General features: G+C 41.7%; 1 protein-coding gene across 3 annotated transcripts in view; it reads left to right on the forward strand.

Annotated features, from left to right (window-relative positions):
• The window catches only part of scn1laa (sodium channel, voltage-gated, type I-like, alpha), a 225,497-nt gene that overhangs the window by 87,714 nt on the left and 119,167 nt on the right, over positions 1-18,616 (forward strand). For 2 of the 3 annotated variants that reach the window (XM_063052347.1, XM_063052350.1), the window contains 3 exons: positions 4,493-4,780; positions 9,319-9,699; positions 14,910-15,042. In XM_063052347.1, the coding sequence (XP_062908417.1) occupies positions 4,493-4,780; positions 9,319-9,699; positions 14,910-15,042 (802 nt within the window). The remainder of the gene's footprint in view (positions 1-4,492; positions 4,781-9,318; positions 9,700-14,909; positions 15,043-18,616) is intronic. The other variant, XM_063052348.1, reaches the window with a different exon arrangement.

Here is an 18,616-nt window from a genome sequence, read left to right on the forward strand (position 1 = left end):
ATTCTGTATTGGTCCATTTCCTGACTGTAAGCTTTTTGAAATTATTGTAGTATTATAGACCATAAGATATAGAAGCAGAATGGCCCATTGAATGCTCCGCCATTTCATCATGGCCGAATTATTATCCCTCTCGACCCCATTCTTCTGCCTTCTCTCCATAACTCTTGAAGCTCTGACTAATCAAGAACCTATCAATCGCTTTTAAATATATTCAATGACATAGCCTGCAATAAATTCCAAAGATTCACTACCCTTTAGCTAGAGAAGTTCCACCTCAAATCTGTGCTGAAAGAACATCCCTCTATTCTGAGGCTGTGCCCACTGCTCCTACACTCAACCCATTTGGGAAACATCCTTTCCACATCACTCTATTTAGTCCTTTCAATATTCAGTAGGTTTCATTGAGATCCCCCCTGATTCCAGTGAGTACAGACCCAGAGCCATCAAACACTCTTCATACTGTAACATTTTCATTCCCAGAATCAAGTTTGTTAACCTTCTCTAGACCCTTTCCATCGCCAGCAGTCCCAAAAGTAGTTGCCCCAATACAGACTCCTGTGAACATCACTTGTCACTGGCAGCCAACTAAAAACGGCTTCCTTTGTTCTGACTTATTTGCCTCCTGACGGTCAGCCAATCTTCTATCCATTCGAGTATCTTTCCTGTATTAGCATGGGTTCTTAGCTTGTTAAGCAGCCTCATGTGCAACACTCTGTCAACAGCCTTCTGAAAATCCAAGTACACAGCATCCTGCGATTTTGCATGTTATTTCTTCAAAGAATTCGAATGGGTTTGTCAGACAAGGTTTTCCTTTAAGGAAATCATGCTGACTTTCACTTACTTTATCATGAGCCTTCAAATACCCCAAAACCTCATCCTTAATAATGGATTCCAACACCTTCCCTACCACTGAAGTCAAACTAACTGGCCTGTAATTCCCTTTCTTCTTCCTCCATCCTTCTTTAAGAGTGGAGTGGTACTTGCACTTTTCTTGTCCTCTGGAATCATTCTACAATCTGGTGATTGTTGAAAGATCAGTACTAATGTCCCTACAATCTCTTCAGCTACCTTTCTCAGAACTGTCTGGTGTTGTCCATCTGGTCGAGGTGATTTATCTACCTTCAGACCTTTTTAGCCTCCCTAACACCTTCTCATTAGTAATAGCAACTATACTTACTTCTGCCCCTGACACTCTTAAATTTCTGCCACACTGCTTCTATATCCTCCACAGTGAAGGGTGGCACAGAACACATATTTAGTTTGTCTGCCATTTCTTTGTTCCCCCTTCACAACTTCTCCAGTGTCATTTTCCAGTGGTCCAGTATCTATTCTCACCTCTCCTTTACTATTTATATATCTGAAAAAACTTTTTGCAATCCTCTTTGATATTATTGGCTGGCTTACCTTCATATTTTGTCTTTTCTCTCTGTATGGTTTATTTGGTTGCCTTCTATTGGTTTTTAAAAGCTTCACAATCCTCTAACTTGCCACTATTTTTTGTGATATTATATGCCCCCTCTTTCCCTTTTATACTGTCTTTGACTTACCTTTTCAGCGATGATTGCTGCATCCTCCCTTTAGAATCCTTCTTCATCTTTGCGATGTATCTATCCTGCACCTTACAAATTGTCCCCAAAAACTCCAGCCATTGCTGCTCTGTTGTCATCCCTGCTAATGTCCCCTTTCAATCAGCTTTGGCCAACTCCTTCCTCATGCCTCTGTAATTCCCTTTACTCCACTGTGATAATGATAAATCTGACTTAATCTTCTTCTCAAACTGCATAGTTAATTCTATTATATTATGATCACTGCCTCCCAATTCCAGTTCATTACGCAATACTCAATCCTGAATTACCTTTCCCCTAGTGGGCTCAACCACAAGCTGCAATAAAAAACACATTTTGTAAGCATTCTACAACCTCCCTCCCTTGGGACCCAGCACTGACTTGATTTTCACAATCTACCTGCATATTGAAATCCCCCATGATTATCGCAACATTGCTCTTTTTACATGCCTTTTCTATCTCCCATTCTAAATTGTAGATCACATCCTGACTAATCTTCAGAGGCCTGTATATAACTCCCATCAGGGTCTTTTTACCCTTGAAATTTCTTAATTTCATTCACACAGATTCTACATTTTCTATGTCACTTCTTTCTAAGAATTTGATTTTGTTTTTTACCAACAGAGCCACCAAAACCCCTCTGCCTACCTGCCTGTCCTTTCAATACAATGTGTATCCTTGGATGTTAAGCTCCCCAACTATAATCTTTCATTCACAACGCAGGAATTCCCACAATGTCATATCTGTCGATCTCTGACTGCGTTACAACCTTATTCCGTATAGTACATGCATTCAAATATAACACCTTCAGTCCTGTATTCACCACCCTTTTTGATTTTGCCCTCAAATTATACTTCACCTCATCTCACTGACTGCACTGTTGCCCTATCATCGGCCTGTTCTTCCTCACAGCTTAGTGACATAACGCATTGACTAGTATATAAACTACCCAGTCCTCAGCCCTATCATTCTAGTTCCTATTCCCTGACAACTTCTTTTAAGCTCTCCAACAACAGCTTTAGCAAACCTGCCTGTAAGGTTGTTGGTCCCCATCGGGTTCTGTGGTAACTCATCCTTTTTGTACAGGTCATACCTTCCCCAGAAGAGATCCCAGAGATCTAGAAATCTGATCCTCATCCCCCTGCATCACTTCCTCAGCCACTCATTCATCTATACTATTATCCTTTTCCTGCCTTGACCAGCACGTGGTACTAGGAGTAATCCAGAGATTACTACGTTGGAGGTCCTGTTCTTCAGTTTCTTCCTTAAATCCCTATACTGACTGCATGGGACCTCCTCCCCCTTTCTACCCATCCTCTTCTTCTTCTTCTCCGTCTTGTTTTACGGCACTTGGCACCCAGCTCGATGGTACATTACCGCCTCCTTCTGCTCCGGAGTGTGCAATAGACTTACATTCTAAATCTCTTCACCCAGTCTCTCTCTCTCTCTCTCTCTCTCTCTCTCTCTCTCACACACACACACACACACACACACACACACACCCTAACCTACACTTTATCCTCCCATCTTTGGCCATCCTAGTACCCTATTCCTGCTTATCTATCATATCCTATAAAAAACCCCTGTACCCCTTAAGAAAGCTAAAAAAAACCCCAATCTGTGCTCTCTCACCCATGCCCAGCTACCCTTTTAATGTGAATTCCTGCACCCCCAATTCCCTCAGATTAATTCTCATCATCTCTCTCTGTATCCCATACTTCCTGCAACTCAGAACGACATGTTGTACTGACTCCTCTTCCTGACATTCCTCACACAATCCTGTCTGGTGTTTCCCTATCATTTTCAATGTTTTGTTTAATGCACAATGCACCAGCCTTAACCTGGTCCACACAGTTTCCTCTCTTCTGTATCCACTACCTACCCTAGTACCTGCAGCACTTTTTTTATATTTGATATAAGTGCCTCCCTGTCCCATCTTTCTACCCGTCCACTGGCTGCTCAGCATCCCTCTAAGGATCTTATGCAGCTGCTCGGAACATTCTGTATGTGAGCGCCTGGCTGCTGCTGCAGTTCCCCGATTGGTCACTACCCCTCCCCACCCCACCTGGCTGCTGCTGCAGTTCCCCGATTGGTCACTACCCCTACCCCCCCCACCTGGCTGCTGCTGCAGTTCCCTGATTGGTCACTACCCCTCCCTCCCCCCACTTGGCTGCTGCTGCACTTCCCTGATTGGTCACTACCCCTCCCCCCCCAACAGTATTCATCTGTGCGGTAAATGAGATGCTGAAAACTTCACAGGCAAAACATCCTGCTTCTGTGAATTTTTCACCTTATATAAATATATTTTTTCGATTTTGTATAGTACTGTGAAAAAGTACTGTCTTTGTGTATTTGCCAATGTGGAGCAAAGAGGGAGTTTAAATCTGGCAGGAGCAAAGAATGTTGGGAATGGTGAGGGTGGCATGCCATGGGGTGGGTGTGGGACAGGTGGCAGAGGAGTGCCGGGATGGGGGGTGGTGCAGGTGAAGACACACCCAGTCCTGAGACACCAGGCGAGGTCAATTGATTCCAAACAATTGGTTTATCGATCATTACAGAATATCTCTCTGGTGCTTCCAAACAATTGGTTTATTGATCTTTATAGAATGTCTCTCTGGTGCTTCCTGCCCTTTCCCTTCCCCTTTTCACAAACATGATTGCCCTCTCCCTGCCCCCTTCCCACTCTCAGTCCACAACAAAGACCCATTTCAGAATCAGATTTATCATCATTGACAGATGTCATGAAATTCATTTTTTTTTGCTGCAGCAGTACAGTGCAAAACATAAAATGACCACAGTACTGTGCAAAAATCTGAGGCATCCTAGCTATATATATGTGCTTAAGAGTTCTGCAGAGTAATGTACCTCTGGTATGATTTGGTCAGACACTCACTAAAAGCAGTGTTGCTTTTCTCCCCAATGGACAGGCCGCTGCAGCACTAGCCGCTGAGGAAGAGGATGGAAGTGGAAGAGTTGGAATATGTGAAATGTCACAGAGTTCCTCAGAAGCATCAAAGCTTAGTTCAAAAAGTGCCAAGGAAAGACGAAACCGACGGAAGAAGCGGAAACAAACGGAACTGGGAACTGAGGATAAGGATGAGGAAAAGATGCACAAATCAGAATCAGAAGACAGTGGAAGAAAAGGGAATGGCTTTCGATTTTCCATTGATCGTAACTGCCTTTCTTATGAAAAGAAAAACTCCTCTCCACAGCAGGTATGGAAATAAATTAAAGTATTATGCCATTACATATATTTTGGTGATAAGTCTACTATATTTCAAAGGAGGGGAGGGAGGGAATGTCGACTTAGACCACGAGAGGCTTGCGTCGGGCATTTTCATGCCTTACAAGGCGCAGATTGGAAGTCTGTGTGGGGCGCCACTCCTCACACAGACACTAGAGCAATGTGTGATTAAGGACACAAACACGCTGCCACAGCTGAGGCTCGAACTAGCGACCTTCAGATCACTAGACGAACGCCTTAACCACTTGGCCACGTGCCCAACATTTCAAAGGAAAGACTATAATGCAGAGGTTCCGAAACCTTTTTATGCCATGGACCAATACTATTAATCAAGGGGTCTGTGGGAACCCATGCTATAATGGAACAACTGATGAATTTACTGTAAATGTTTCCAGTGACTCATTCTTAACAAGTAAAACAATTAAGATGAAAATTGAAAGGCTTCAAAAGAGGGGACGTGGAGAGGATGTTTCCTATGGTGTAGGGAGTCTAAGACTAGAGGCACAACCTCGGAATCGAGGAATGTCCTTTTAGAACGGAGATGAGGAGAAATTTCTTTCACCAGGGAGTAGTGAGCCTGTGGAATTGATTGCCACAGGCAGCTGTGGAGGCCAAGTCATTGAATTCAATGCCTTTGAAAGGTATTCACTCTTCCCCCCCCCCCCAGAAGTTTTCATGTTTTACTGTTTTACAACATTGAATCACATTGGATTTAATTTGGCTTTTTTGATACTGATCAACAGAAAAGATTCTTTTATGTCAAAGTGAAAACAAATTTCTACAAATTGGTCTAAATTTATAACAATTATTAAACACAAAATAATTGATTGCATAATTACTCACCCCCTTCAAGTCAGAATTTAGTAGATCACCTTTGGCAGCAATTACAGCTTTGAGTCTGTGTAGCTTTGCACACCTGCACTCTGCAATTTTCTCCATTCTTCTTTACAAAACTGCTCAAGCTCTGTCAGGTTGCATGGGAATCGTGAGTGAACAGCCTTTTTCAAGTCCAGCCACAAATTCTCAGTTGAATTGAGGTATAGACTCTGACTTGGCCACTGCAGGGCATTAACCTTGTTGTTTTTAAGCTATACCTGTGTAGCTTTGGCTTTGTGCTTGGGGTCATTGTCTTGCTGGAAAACAAATCTTCCAGAGGTTTATAGATTCTTGATTGGTGAAGGGATATGGGGAGAAGGCAGGAGATTGGGGCTGAGAGGAAAAATGGATCAGTCATGATGAAATAGTGGAACAGACTTGATGGGCCAAATGGCATAATTCTATTCCTCCATCCTATGGTCTTATGGTCTAATTTGAGGAAGAATTGGGAAATGGTGATCTTAATGGTGGTAACAATACGTAGTAATGTGAACAGAGCAGGGAAACTCAGGTTATGAATTTTTTTCCCACAATGTGCATAGACCACGAAGCAGCAGGGACAGGAGTAGGTATTGCATGGTCTGCATTTCACTGTAATTACTGGTCTGTCATTATGAACCCCATCTCACCTAGTTGTCTCTTGTACACTCAGATATGTCGGGCTTTCCTGATCTCCTACAAGAAGATGCTGTCAAAAACATATTATAATAAATTTCAACTTCATAATTCAGCAATGAATCCAAAAAAAAGTATCAGAAGATATTAGTCAAGCTAAATAAGAGGGGAAAATGGGAGAAATGACAGTTGATTACCATGAAAAGAACAGAGAAGTATTTCATAAACATGGACATGTGAAAAAGATGGTCTAAGGAAAAGTTGTTAGGGACAAAAAAAAATCTTTCTTGTTGCATAGCATCCATCTTCAATAGAAGTGAGTATTGTGTAGCCAGCTCACTAGAGAAGAGGCTGGTGCCAAAACCGAAATAAATGTAGAGGAGATAATAGTGGTATTAGATCAGATGAAAACTAAGAGGCAGTGATCACATAAATGGCATCATTCAAAGTAATGTTACCATTATGTGAGTCTGATTGATGTAAAAGATTCATATCATCATGATTCTGTACAACTTCAAAGCGACATAGCAGCCAGCAGACATTAACGTAGCTGTTCTCTACCTCTCTACCCTGATTCTAGTCAGTTCCAATGCGATAAAATTTCAGAATCTACAACATTGTGTCCCATTGTGTACATAAATTGATTTCATAATCAATTTGGCATGGTAGTGTAATGGTTAGCACCACTAACCAAAGGTTCAATTCCCGTTCCTGCCTATTGGGAGTTTGTACGTTTTCCCCGTGACCGTGTGGGTTTCCTCCCACAGTCCAAAGATGTACTGGTTGGTATGTTAATTGACCATTGTAAATTGTCTCATAATTAGGCTAGGATTAAAGCAAGGTATTGTGGGGCGGTATGGCTCGAAGGGCTGGAAGAGCCTATTCTGCACTGTGTCTCAATAAATAACCAAGTAAATAAATAATAAAACATGACATTGGCTGCAGATAATGGATGTACGTACTTCGTTCTTGTACATTTTGTCATACTGTTGCCTTTGCTTTTAGAAGCACACCCAATTTCTGTGTCATAGTTTGCACATATGCAATTGGGACAGCTCAGTTACGCCAGAAAGAACTCACAGTCAGTCTCCTGCCACCAGAATGCCCACTACCAGTCACACTGCACAATTGGCAGCATTTCTGGGGTGACTTAATGTGATTTCTAATTGTACGAAGGTGACGTAAAACCCTCATTCTGACATACTGTATGATACATCAGAGCCTTGCTTCTGCAGTTTCACAGTTGGCACTCTGGCCACTGTCATACTATTTAAATTCGTAGAACAGAATCAAACAGAATAAGTGTGCCTTTTGAAGTATTAAATAAGAATGAAGATTTCTATCAACTGTGGTAAATAATGCCTCTTTCTTTACAATATTCGATAACCAGAATGTATTTTCTAAAATAAATCAGATGGTGGCAGAAATCTTCAAACCTTAGGTATTTTAAGCTGAATGAAGAACTGTGTTATGAGCCGTATCCAACAATTTAAAATGCATATGCTTTTCAAATGTATAGACAGTCTGAAAATGTGTGTATATTAACATCAAGATGAGTGTAATTTTTGCTGTTGTTAGCACTATTGCTATTCACGTTGAATTGAACTTCAAATCAGGGAGTTGAATATGAAATTGTGCCAAGCAACTTACTGAAGTGGTGTTGGATTGTTGTGAAAGTCCATTGGTTAATTCATTTCCTATATTTTCTAAGGAGAAGTTATGATCTCTGCCCTTATCACCTAATCTGCAGAGATAGGTGCAGGTGGTGTTGAGGAAGCAGGGAGTTTACAGAAGGACATGAACAGATTTGGAGAATTGCCCACCCTAGCAGTCACTTATTCATCAAATTGCCATCAGGGAGACGCTACAAGACCATCACCAACATGTCATCTCCTTTCCTGTAGCTATCCAGTTTCGCAACAAAATTCACTCAGGTGTAATACCCTAATTGTCCTTGTACAACATCCACTAAATGGTCCTTCCTGCTCTCCTTGTTCTGTTGATAATTATTGAGTCTGTTCATATCTTCACATTTACCAGTATTTAAATTTCATTATTGACATTTACACATGTGACCATTCTGTTCATTGTTGATTGCTCATGGCTGTTTGCTCTATGGTCTTGTAGATTGTTGGTTGCTATTGTGTTGTCCATTGCTGTATTGTCCTGAACCACAAGCATTTCTGAGCAACACATACAAAATGTTGGAGGAACCCAGCAGGTCAGGCAGCATCTATGGAAAAGAGTAAACAGTCGATATTTTGGGCTGAGGCCTTCTTCAGGACTGAGCGGGAAGGGGTGAGATGCCTGAATTAGAAGGTGGGGGGAGGGGAGGAAGCTAGCTGGAAGGAGATAGGTGAAGCCAGGTGGGTGAGAAAGGTCAAGGGCTGAAGGAGAAAGAAACCAATAGGAGGGAAGAGTTCATCATAGGAGGAAGGGAAGGGGAAAGGAGGAATTAAAAGACAGGTGAGAAGAAATCGAAAGCAAGCTCCAGGAAGGATTCGTGGCTATGGTCTGGGTGAGCACATGGTCGAGCACCTCTTTCCTCTCACCCACCTCCTAATTCAGGCATCTTGCCCCTTCCCTCTCAGTTGTGAAGGGCCTTGGCCTGAAATGTTGACTGTTTACCCTTTCCCATTTGTCAATAAAGTGATTTTAATTCTGATTCTGAAAAGGCAAAGGAGATGGAATACAATGTATGGATGTGTATGTATTTCTGACAGGGCGGACATAACGTGTATAGTACCTTTTAATTTTGCCGTTTCTGCCTAACGTCATGATTATTCATGAGTTATCTATTTATTTTGAAAGCAATTCTGCTGGACATACAGCCTACAGAATTTCAGTGTGTCCAAAGGCAAGATATCAGCTTTTGGTAAGAAGATTTATTCAAGTTAAAACAGTGCTAGCCTTCTTGCCAAGTCCCAGAGTTACCAGAAATTAAGTAACTGAATAAAAAGGTGCTGATGATGTGCAAGAGTTTAAAGTTGACTGAACTGTATTCTCGTTCTTTTTCAGTCTCTTCTAAGTATTCGTGGATCTATCTTTTCGCCAAGGCGTAATAGCAGAAGCAGCATCTTCAGTTTCAAAGCTCGGACTAAAGATATAGGGTCAGAGAATGACTTTGCTGATGATGAACACAGCACTTTCGAAGACAACGAAAGCAGAAGGGGTTCACTCTTTATCCCACGCAGGCAGGGTGAGAGACGCAGCAGTAACGTTAGTCAGTGCAGTAAGTCCTCCAGGATGCTGCCAGTCCTTTCAGTGAATGGGAAGAGGCACAGCACAGTGGACTGCAATGGAGTGGTTTCACTTGCCGGTGGACTTTCAACTCCAACATCACCTGTTGGACGCCTTCTGCCAGAGGTGATAATAGATAAGCCAACTACTGATGACAATGTAAGAAAGTTTTATATAGTTAGGTATGGTGGCAAACATGCAGTGAGTACAATATATGATGAGTATGTACAATGAATACGATGTGCTTGTACAGTGCGATGACAGTGAGGATGCAGAGGAGAAACATAACGCCAATCTTGCACCTGGTATATGGTTTTTAAAAAATCAGAAAGTTTTACAACTTCTGCAATGTACATTACATTTGCAGGTCAATGGGAGTTTGCAGTTTAAATGGTTTGGCACGGACAAGATGGGTCAAATCGCCTGTTTCTGTGCTGTACTTTTCTGACTCCATTTCTTAGCTATAGCATTTCAGTTTTGTTTCACAATGTACCTCTCATGATCGTCTTATCCCAATACATTAAACCAAACGTTAGCACTCGTCACTCTCTCTCTCTCATAACATGCATCAAATTAAGTAACTCACTACGAGCTGCGCCAAGGACAAATGCATCAGCTATGTGCAAAAGCATTGAATAATTTATTTAAGTGTTAAGTGTCTTCTTCAAGATTCAAGGTACGTTTATTATCAAAGTATGTATGCAAGTATACAACTCTGAGATTCGTCTTCTCCAGACAGCCACGAAACAAAGAAAACCATGAAAACCATTCAAAGAAAAACACACACATCAACCTCCCGCCCAGCACAAAGAAGATTGCACAAACGGAAACAAGAACATCAAACCCCCTCCCACACCAATCAACCAATGAGGCATGGATAATTGAGTGGTGCAATGCTTTACCGTGCTTGCAACCCGGGTTCAATTCCCACTGTTGCCTACAAGGGGTTTGTACCTTGTCTCCGGGACGTACAAATGTGGGTTTTCTCCAGGTGCTCCAGTTTCCACCCACACTCCAAAGACATACCAGTTAGTAGGTTAATTGGTTATTATAAATTAGCCCGTGATTAGGCTAGAATTAAATCAGGGGATTGCTGGGTGGTGCGGCTCCAAGAGCTGGAAGGGCTATATCTCAATAAATAAATATAAGTAGGCCTTTCAAAAGTTCAAAACAGGAGAAACTAAATGAACCTCTCTTGTCATATTGTGGTTCATCTTTGTCCTCTTCTCTTATTATCCTCATATAAGAAGGAATGATGAAGATAGCAAGGAATAATAAGAATAATCTTATTCACTATCGCTATCAGCCCTAAGTATGTTTATTGATAAGCAATAAAAATCCCCTGAGGAAGAGAAAGTAATGTTCTGTAACCATATGAATAAAGCATTTTTTTCTCATCCCGTGACTCATGTCTTTGTTCAAGACTATGAGGTTTAGACAGACAAAGGAAATGTCCATGAACCATCTATCCTGCCAAATCTGATGAGAATCTTCCTGCTTCAGTGAGATAGCTCTCCTTCCAAACTCAGCGAGTGTGGGCCTGTTGTACTTCAATGTCTCCTGGGTTATCTCTCCTTCTCCAGCTTCAATCTGGCACTCAAAAATCCTCAGTGTATAAAAGTGAATGATGCACTGTGGCAGACTTAGATGAATGTTAATAATAGATATAAAGGAGAGATCAAAATAATGTGGATTATCACACTGTAAAGTTCACTGGCCTTTCACTGCTCCATATCAAATGTTTTTTGGGATTTTCACCAAAAGAATGCAAAATAGGACTGGGATTTTGCTGCTTCTAGCAATTACCCATCTAGTGATTGGTTTGAGGACATCCTACAATGGAGGTCACATACATCTAGCTATCCGTCTAACTAACTATTTATTTATTTATATTTATTGAGATACAGTGCAGAACAGGCTCTTCCGCTGTGCTGCAATCACCGATTTAACCCCAGCCTAATGACAGAACAATGTACAATGACCAATTAACCTACCAAATGGTAGGACTTTGGGTTGTGGGAGGAAACCGGAGCACCCGGAGGAAATGCATGCAGTCACAGTGAGAATGTACAAACTCCTGACAGACAGCAGTGGGAAGTGAACCCTGGTTGCTGGTACTGAAGAGCATTGTGCTAACCACTATGCTACCGTGCTGCCCCAGTTCTTGAGCTATTCTGAGATCTGTTGTTTGTCTAGCGGAGGTTGGTAAATCCAGCAGTTAATGAAAATGTTGAGATACGTAAATATTTTTGACCTTTAGAAAGTGACTTTTTAACTGATGCTGAAACTTCCCATGGATCAATTGTTTATAGCTGATGTAATAATAACAGGTGTTGGCGCATGGCCAAGTGGTTAAGGCGTTCATCTAGTGATCTGAAGGTCGCTAGTTCGAGCCTTGGCTAAGGCAGCGTGTTGTGTCCTTGAGCAAGGCATTTAACCACACATTGCTGTGGACGACACTGGTGCCAAGCTGTATGGGTCCTAGTGTCCTTCCCTTGGACAACATCAGTGGTGTGGAGAGGGGAGACTTGCAGCATGGGCAACTGCTGGTCTTCCATACAACCTTGCCCAGGCCTGCGCCCTGGAAACCTTCCAAGGTGCAAATCCATGGTCTCATGAGACTAACGGATGCCTATAAATAATAACAGCCATGGTTCTCCTTGGAGAAAAGTTATCATGAATTATAGTCTAGTCGTACATAACAAGACCAATGCAAACAATATAACTATAATTCATTTTGGTTAATGTTATAAATTTAGTGTATTTTAATACTTTGTGCTTTATTTTCAAGCTATCCTATGTAGACATGTAATTCTTTGTAACAAGGCACATGATATTTTTACTTGCGAGACAGTGGTAGACTGAACTCTGGTAAAGTCTCTCATCATTGGTAATGTAGTGGTTAGCACAACACTTTACAGTACAGGCGACCCGGGTTCAATTCCTGCCACCAACTGTAAGGTGTTTGTACGTTCTCCCCGTGATCAAGTGGGTTTCCTCCGGGTGCTCCGGTTTCCTCCCACAGTCCAAAGACGTACAGATTGGTAGGTTAATTGGCCATTGTGAATTGGCCCCGTTGGTTGAGCTAGGATTAAATCGGAGGTTACTAGGCAGCATGGCTCAAAGGGCCGGGAGGGCCTATTCCAGGCTGAATTTTAATTAAAAACCCATCAAAATGATAGTGCATGGCAATTATCAAAAATGAATCCAGCAACAATTTGTATCTTCCCCACAATGCTGTTACAAAGATTATAAATTGACTCAAATCCACACTCTGCCACTGCTTGAACAGTATTTCAAATTCCAAATGTTTTGGAAAAGGTATTATAGATTCTGTTCATTAAAGTCAGCTGTATTGTATGGTGACATGTATGAACTTTGATAATCAAATGACTTTGATTAAAGCAACAGTGATGTAACAGACACATGAGAGTAGTGGACAAAGTTCAAGGTACACGTATGTCATCGTGTACAACCCTGCGATTCATTTTCTTGTGGGCATACTCAGTAAATCCAAGAAACACAATAGAATTGATGAAAGACCACACCCAACAGGGTGGACAGACAATCAAAGTGCAAAAGGCAATAAAGTGTGCAATGCAAATACAAACATAAATAATAGTAGTAAATAAATAAACAATAAGTATCAAGAACATGAGATGAAGAGTCCTTGAAAGTGAGTCCAGGGGTTGTGGGAATATTCAGTGATGGGGCAACTGAATTTCGATGAAGTTATCCTCACTGCTCCAAGAGCCTGATATTGAGGGGTATAAGATAGCATAAGAAAATGTTTTCTTTAAGTCATCTTATAAATGGTGCCATCAGGATAAAATATTCTATACATTAAGACATATTAAATATACATACTATAAAATACTCAGCACTAAAGCAGTCTTCAAATGAATGAAATGGTTTCATATGTTACATTCAGGCAGATTTGGATGCTTTCCGGTGCTGACTGATGCTCAGAATTGTGGTCCTGTATGATATCTGAATATTACTTTCTTGATATGTAATATGATATGTAAATAAAATCAGAAATACTGAAAACACTCATCATGTCAGCATCGTCTATGAAGAAATAAACAAGTTCAGCATTTCAAGCCAGTTTTTTTTTTCTGAACAGAACTACCTGGTTCTGAAAACTCATCAAAGTGAATCATTAACTGACCTGATGAGTGTTTCTAGCATTTCATATTTTCATTTTAGATTTTCAGCATCTTAAACATTTTGGTTTTAAGTACTTAATTTAACCATGCTTGTTACTGTTGCTGTCAGATTTGTAAGAGAATTGTTTCAATCAAATAGTTAGTGGGTCATATGTTATCTTGCTCAACATGTGTACATCACCAAGGCTCATCAGTTGCTATTGAATGGCTGTCTCTTCCTTGCTCCATGCAGCATGTAATTTGAGTTGTCTGTTGGGGAAAAAAACACATTCGTAGATGAGAACAGTCCACAAACTGTTTAACTGCAGATATCAGAGGTGCAAGACGTGAAACCAGCTGACTTCTTCATCAGATCCATCAACTTCTGTTTGAACAAACCCTGTCTTCTCCCTGGGTTTCAGCCATTGTCATGGAAATTTTAAAACTCAATTACATGTGGTGGTATAACACGTGCAACTTACTTACTTACAGCCCATCACCTGTATAGAGGCAGTATACACATAATGCTGAAGGTACTCAGCAGGCCAGGCAGCATCTATGGAAAAGAGTAAACAGTCGACGTTTCGGGCTGAAACCTTCATCGGTCCTGAAGAAGGGCCCTGGCCTGAAACGTTGACAGTTCGCACTTTCCCATAGATGCTGCCTGACCTGCTGAGTCTCTCCAGCATTTTGTGTGTGTTGCTTTGGATTTGGAGATTTTCTGGTGTTGTGATACCCCTATAGAGGTATGGGTCACTGACATTAGCTCGCCAAAGTCTCCTTTCTCCAGGTATAGTCCACCTTCTTGGTATATATTCCTCGTCTCCCAAGGATGAGGTCTTCGGAGCTTCTGTTGGCATTTCTGTAGCTCTGGGTTTTATGGGGTGTGGTTGCTAGCTCCATGCCCAGCCGTCCTCCTTTCACAGCCAGGCTTGGGACCGTTCTTGGCAGAGTTAACAAGTGTAACTACTGAGAGGTTAACAGTAATTCCAAGATTAACTCTGCCACATCAGCGTCAGATTTCAATCCTGTGTGTTTGTTTTTTTTTCATTAATAACCTTTCCAGAACAAATTTAAGTGTAGAACGAGAGAAGTATGGGCCAAGTCTGTTAGTTACTGCTTAAATTCTTATTTCACTGTTGATGCTGTTCTTCAGAAATGTATTTGAAAGTGAAAACCCAGTGAATAAAACAGAGTAATTGAGGTATTTGTAATTTGCAGAGCACCAATACAGAAGCCATCTTCAAGAAGAGGAGGTCAGGATCGAACCAAGTTTCAATGGATTTTCTGGATGATGCTATACAAAGGCAGAGAGCTTTAAGCGTGGCCAGTATTCTCACGAATACAATGGAAGGTTTGTCAGGAATTTTTATTACACTTTAGCATCTCCTAACAGTTGTGTTGGAAAACTGCAAACTCATTAGTCAAAAACAAATGAGGCAGAGTTTCCTAAGAGTATGTTTGGCGTACTGGATCACTTAAGTGTACTTCATGAGGAAAACCTGTCGGCTGGGGAGGAACTCATATTGCTGTAGCAGCCCTGTTGGCTTACTTTCCATTAATTAAAATGATTTGTGAAATCAGGTGAGTACCTTTATTGTTCTGATTTCCCTCTAGGCACAAGTGTCAGAGAAAATCCAGTATGCCGAAATACTGGAGCTGTAGAATCTGCTGCAATAACATTTCATGAAACAACTACCAATTTAATTCTCAGAACATCCGGGTTTTGTATTTGTCACTGTGCTGCTGTGTTTGTGATTGAAGAGAGTATAGGCAGAATGTAAGAGTATACAGTACAGGATTTAGCCTGTTAAATTGGTGCTGGTTCCTGATCTCCCAGGAGGGTAAGGTTAATTTCCTGATGCTATATGCTATGCCTCCCTTGTTGAACAGATGAGAGAGCCTTGGGGAGAAAGACAAATTGGTGCACATCATGTTCCCGCAGTATGAGTGCAATTTTCTGACTTGACACATCTATTAATTCTGTCTGTAAGTTTTCAGCAGTAGAAGATGTTAGGTGGTCACTTCAAAAGTAATTTAAAGAGTTCTCCACTGTTAGATTTCAGAGAGCTGAGCAGTAAATCTCCTCCCTGTAATTAATGCAGCTCCCAGCACAGACTTAATGATGCTTCCTGCAATGTCTTAGAATGTAATTTTTAGCAGCTCTTTAGTCACCATCATCATTATGTGCCATATCATATGACATAGTCAAACATGGTCCTATGACCATGATTGTTCTTGGCAAATTTTTCTACAGAAGTGGTTTGCCATTGCCATCTTCTGGGCAGTGTCTTTACAAGATGGGTGACCCCAGCCATTATCAATACTCTTCAGAGATTATCTGCCTGGAGCCAGTGGTCGCATAACCAGGACTTGCGATATGCACAAGCTGCTCCTATGACCATCCACCACCTACTCCCATGGCTTCACATGACCCTGATCGAGGGGCTAAGCAAGCGCTACACTTTGCTCAAGGATGACCTGCAGGCTAGCAGAGGGAAGGAGTATCTTACACCTCCCCTTTGATAGAGACATATCTCCACCCTGGCACGCAGCTCTTTCATAAAGTCTGGGAAACAGCTTAGTTTGAATCGTAATTCAGATATTTAAATAGTGGGAATATTTGCTCCATTGCGAAGATTCATAACTCTCCTATCTAGACCAGAGGTTGACATTTGTTACATCCAAGATCCAAGATTAAACTTAAATAACTGTAAAAATATCGTAGCGTCTGAGGATTCTACCAGATGCTGAATTTTTCAGTTATTAATTCTTCTGTGCAAATCAGTAAGCTTACTGTGACAATAATTGGGGCAAGCAGACCTTAAATTTTTTTAACTGCCAATTGATTTCTGAGACTAATCCAATAATTTTGCTGGAAGTGAACAAGTTAATTCTGACTGTGCCTGTGATATATAATGAGCGAGGGAGCTGATGGAAGTGTAAGCGGTTAAGAATCCAATGTAGAGTGAAAAGCCCAAATCAGGCTAACTTGTAGCCGAGGACTAAAGTTTTAAGATTCAAGGTACATTTTTATTAAAGAATGTGTGCAGAATACAACCCTGAGATTCATCTTCCCTCAGACAGCCACAAAAGAAAGAAAAACACACAAAACCCAACACACAAAAAAAGAACAAGTTGAGCAAACAGCGAAAGAGAGAAGAAGACAGAATATAAAATATCAAACCACCGATTCACCAAACAGTCCAGGAGTGCTGAGTTTCAGCTCAGTTCAGTTCAGTTTAATGATGTGTTGTCCGTTGACCGCAGGCCACAGTGCCAGGCCACCTCGTCCAAAATCACACAAAATAGCAACAAAAAAAGGAGCGACCAGAAACCAGAGTTGCAGAGGGAATTGAAAGAGGACTGCTAGAGGACGTCAGTGTGTGTTGGGAGGGGCTGGGGGTGGAGTGTTGGTGAAATAGGTTGAAATGGAAAAGGTGACCAAAGGAAAAGATAATCGAGCTGAACCGGTAAGAACATGCAGGTAGGAGAAGGCGAGACTGAATCTTCCAGTGTTCATACCAAGTAGGCTGGAGGCCACCTAAATGGAGTAAGAAGTGTGGTTCTTTTATTTTGTGTTTGACCTCACCATGACAGTGGAGAAGGCCGAAGACAGACAAATTGATGTGGGAATGGAGAGTTGAAATGAAACCAGAAGCAAGCTCAAGTTGAGTTCCTTTCCCATTCCTACCCACATTCTCTCTCCCTTTGTTCGCTTTTTCCATTCCTTCTCCAACCCTTCTTACCTCGATTCATTGTCTGGCACTGTAGCATAGTGGTTAGCACTTTACAGTACTGGCTAATACAGGTTCAATTCCCGCCACTATCTGTAAGGAGTTTGTATGTTCTCCCTGTGATCACGTGGGTTTCCTCCAGACGCTCCGGTTTCCTCCCACAGTCCAAAGACCTACCGGTTGGTAGATTGGTTGGTCATTGTAAAGTGTCCTGCGATTAGGTTCGGGATTGCTGGATGGTGCGGCCCAATGGGCCAAAAGGGTGTATTCTGCTCTGCATCTTAATCAATCAATCAATAAATGCATACATCCGTCTGGTTTCACCAACCCATCCTCCTGGTTTCTTATACCTAGCCTATTTTTCCTACGTCCTCCCTTGCCTGGTTCCATCTGCCCAATTTTCTCTGTCTCTTTCCACCTTTCATCGTCTGCTGTCTCAAAAATCCCCTCTTTTCACACAAAACACCACAACACACACAGAATGCTGGAGGAACTCAGCAGATCAGGCAGAGTCTATGGAAATCAATAAACAGTCAATGTTTCAGGCCGAGAACCTTCTTCAGAATTGAGAAGGGATGGGGGAGATGCCAGTACAAAATGGTGGGAGAGTGGGGAAGGAGGATAGCTAGAAGGTGATAGGTGAAGCCAGGTGGGTGGGAAAGGTAAAGGGCTGGAGAAGAAGGAAGCTGATTGGAGAGGAGAGTGGACTAGAGGAGGAACGGAAAGAGGAGGGGACCCAGAGGGAGGTGCGCAACAGGTGAGAAGAGATAAAAGGGCAGAGTGAGGAATAGAGGAATTGGTGGGGAAATTCCTTTACTGGAAGAAGAGATCAATATTCATGCCATCGTGCCAACCGTCTCTCTTCCTGCAACCTATCTTCCATGGCATCTCCTGTGTATACGGCTGTTATCCGGCTACCATGGGGAGTGTTCTGATGACCTTTAGTCATTGGTGTGCAGCAAAGTATACACAATATTGAGTATCATGATTTTAGGAAACGCATGTTCCTGTTTTAATGCGTGTTTTTGGAGTAAACGATGCAAACATCTTTTGTCCAGTTGTATGATTTTTGAGGAGCCCCAAGCAGACACTAATATGAAATACAGTGGAGGTTTCGAACACCAAAAAAAGAGTGAAATCCAATGTGCTGGCCAGTGCATAAAATTCTAGGCTGCTCCTGGCATTTTCTAA

This window comes from Mobula hypostoma, chromosome 6 (assembly GCF_963921235.1).
Source record: "Mobula hypostoma chromosome 6, sMobHyp1.1, whole genome shotgun sequence".
In the NCBI taxonomy this organism is placed as follows: domain Eukaryota; kingdom Metazoa; phylum Chordata; class Chondrichthyes; order Myliobatiformes; family Myliobatidae; genus Mobula; species Mobula hypostoma.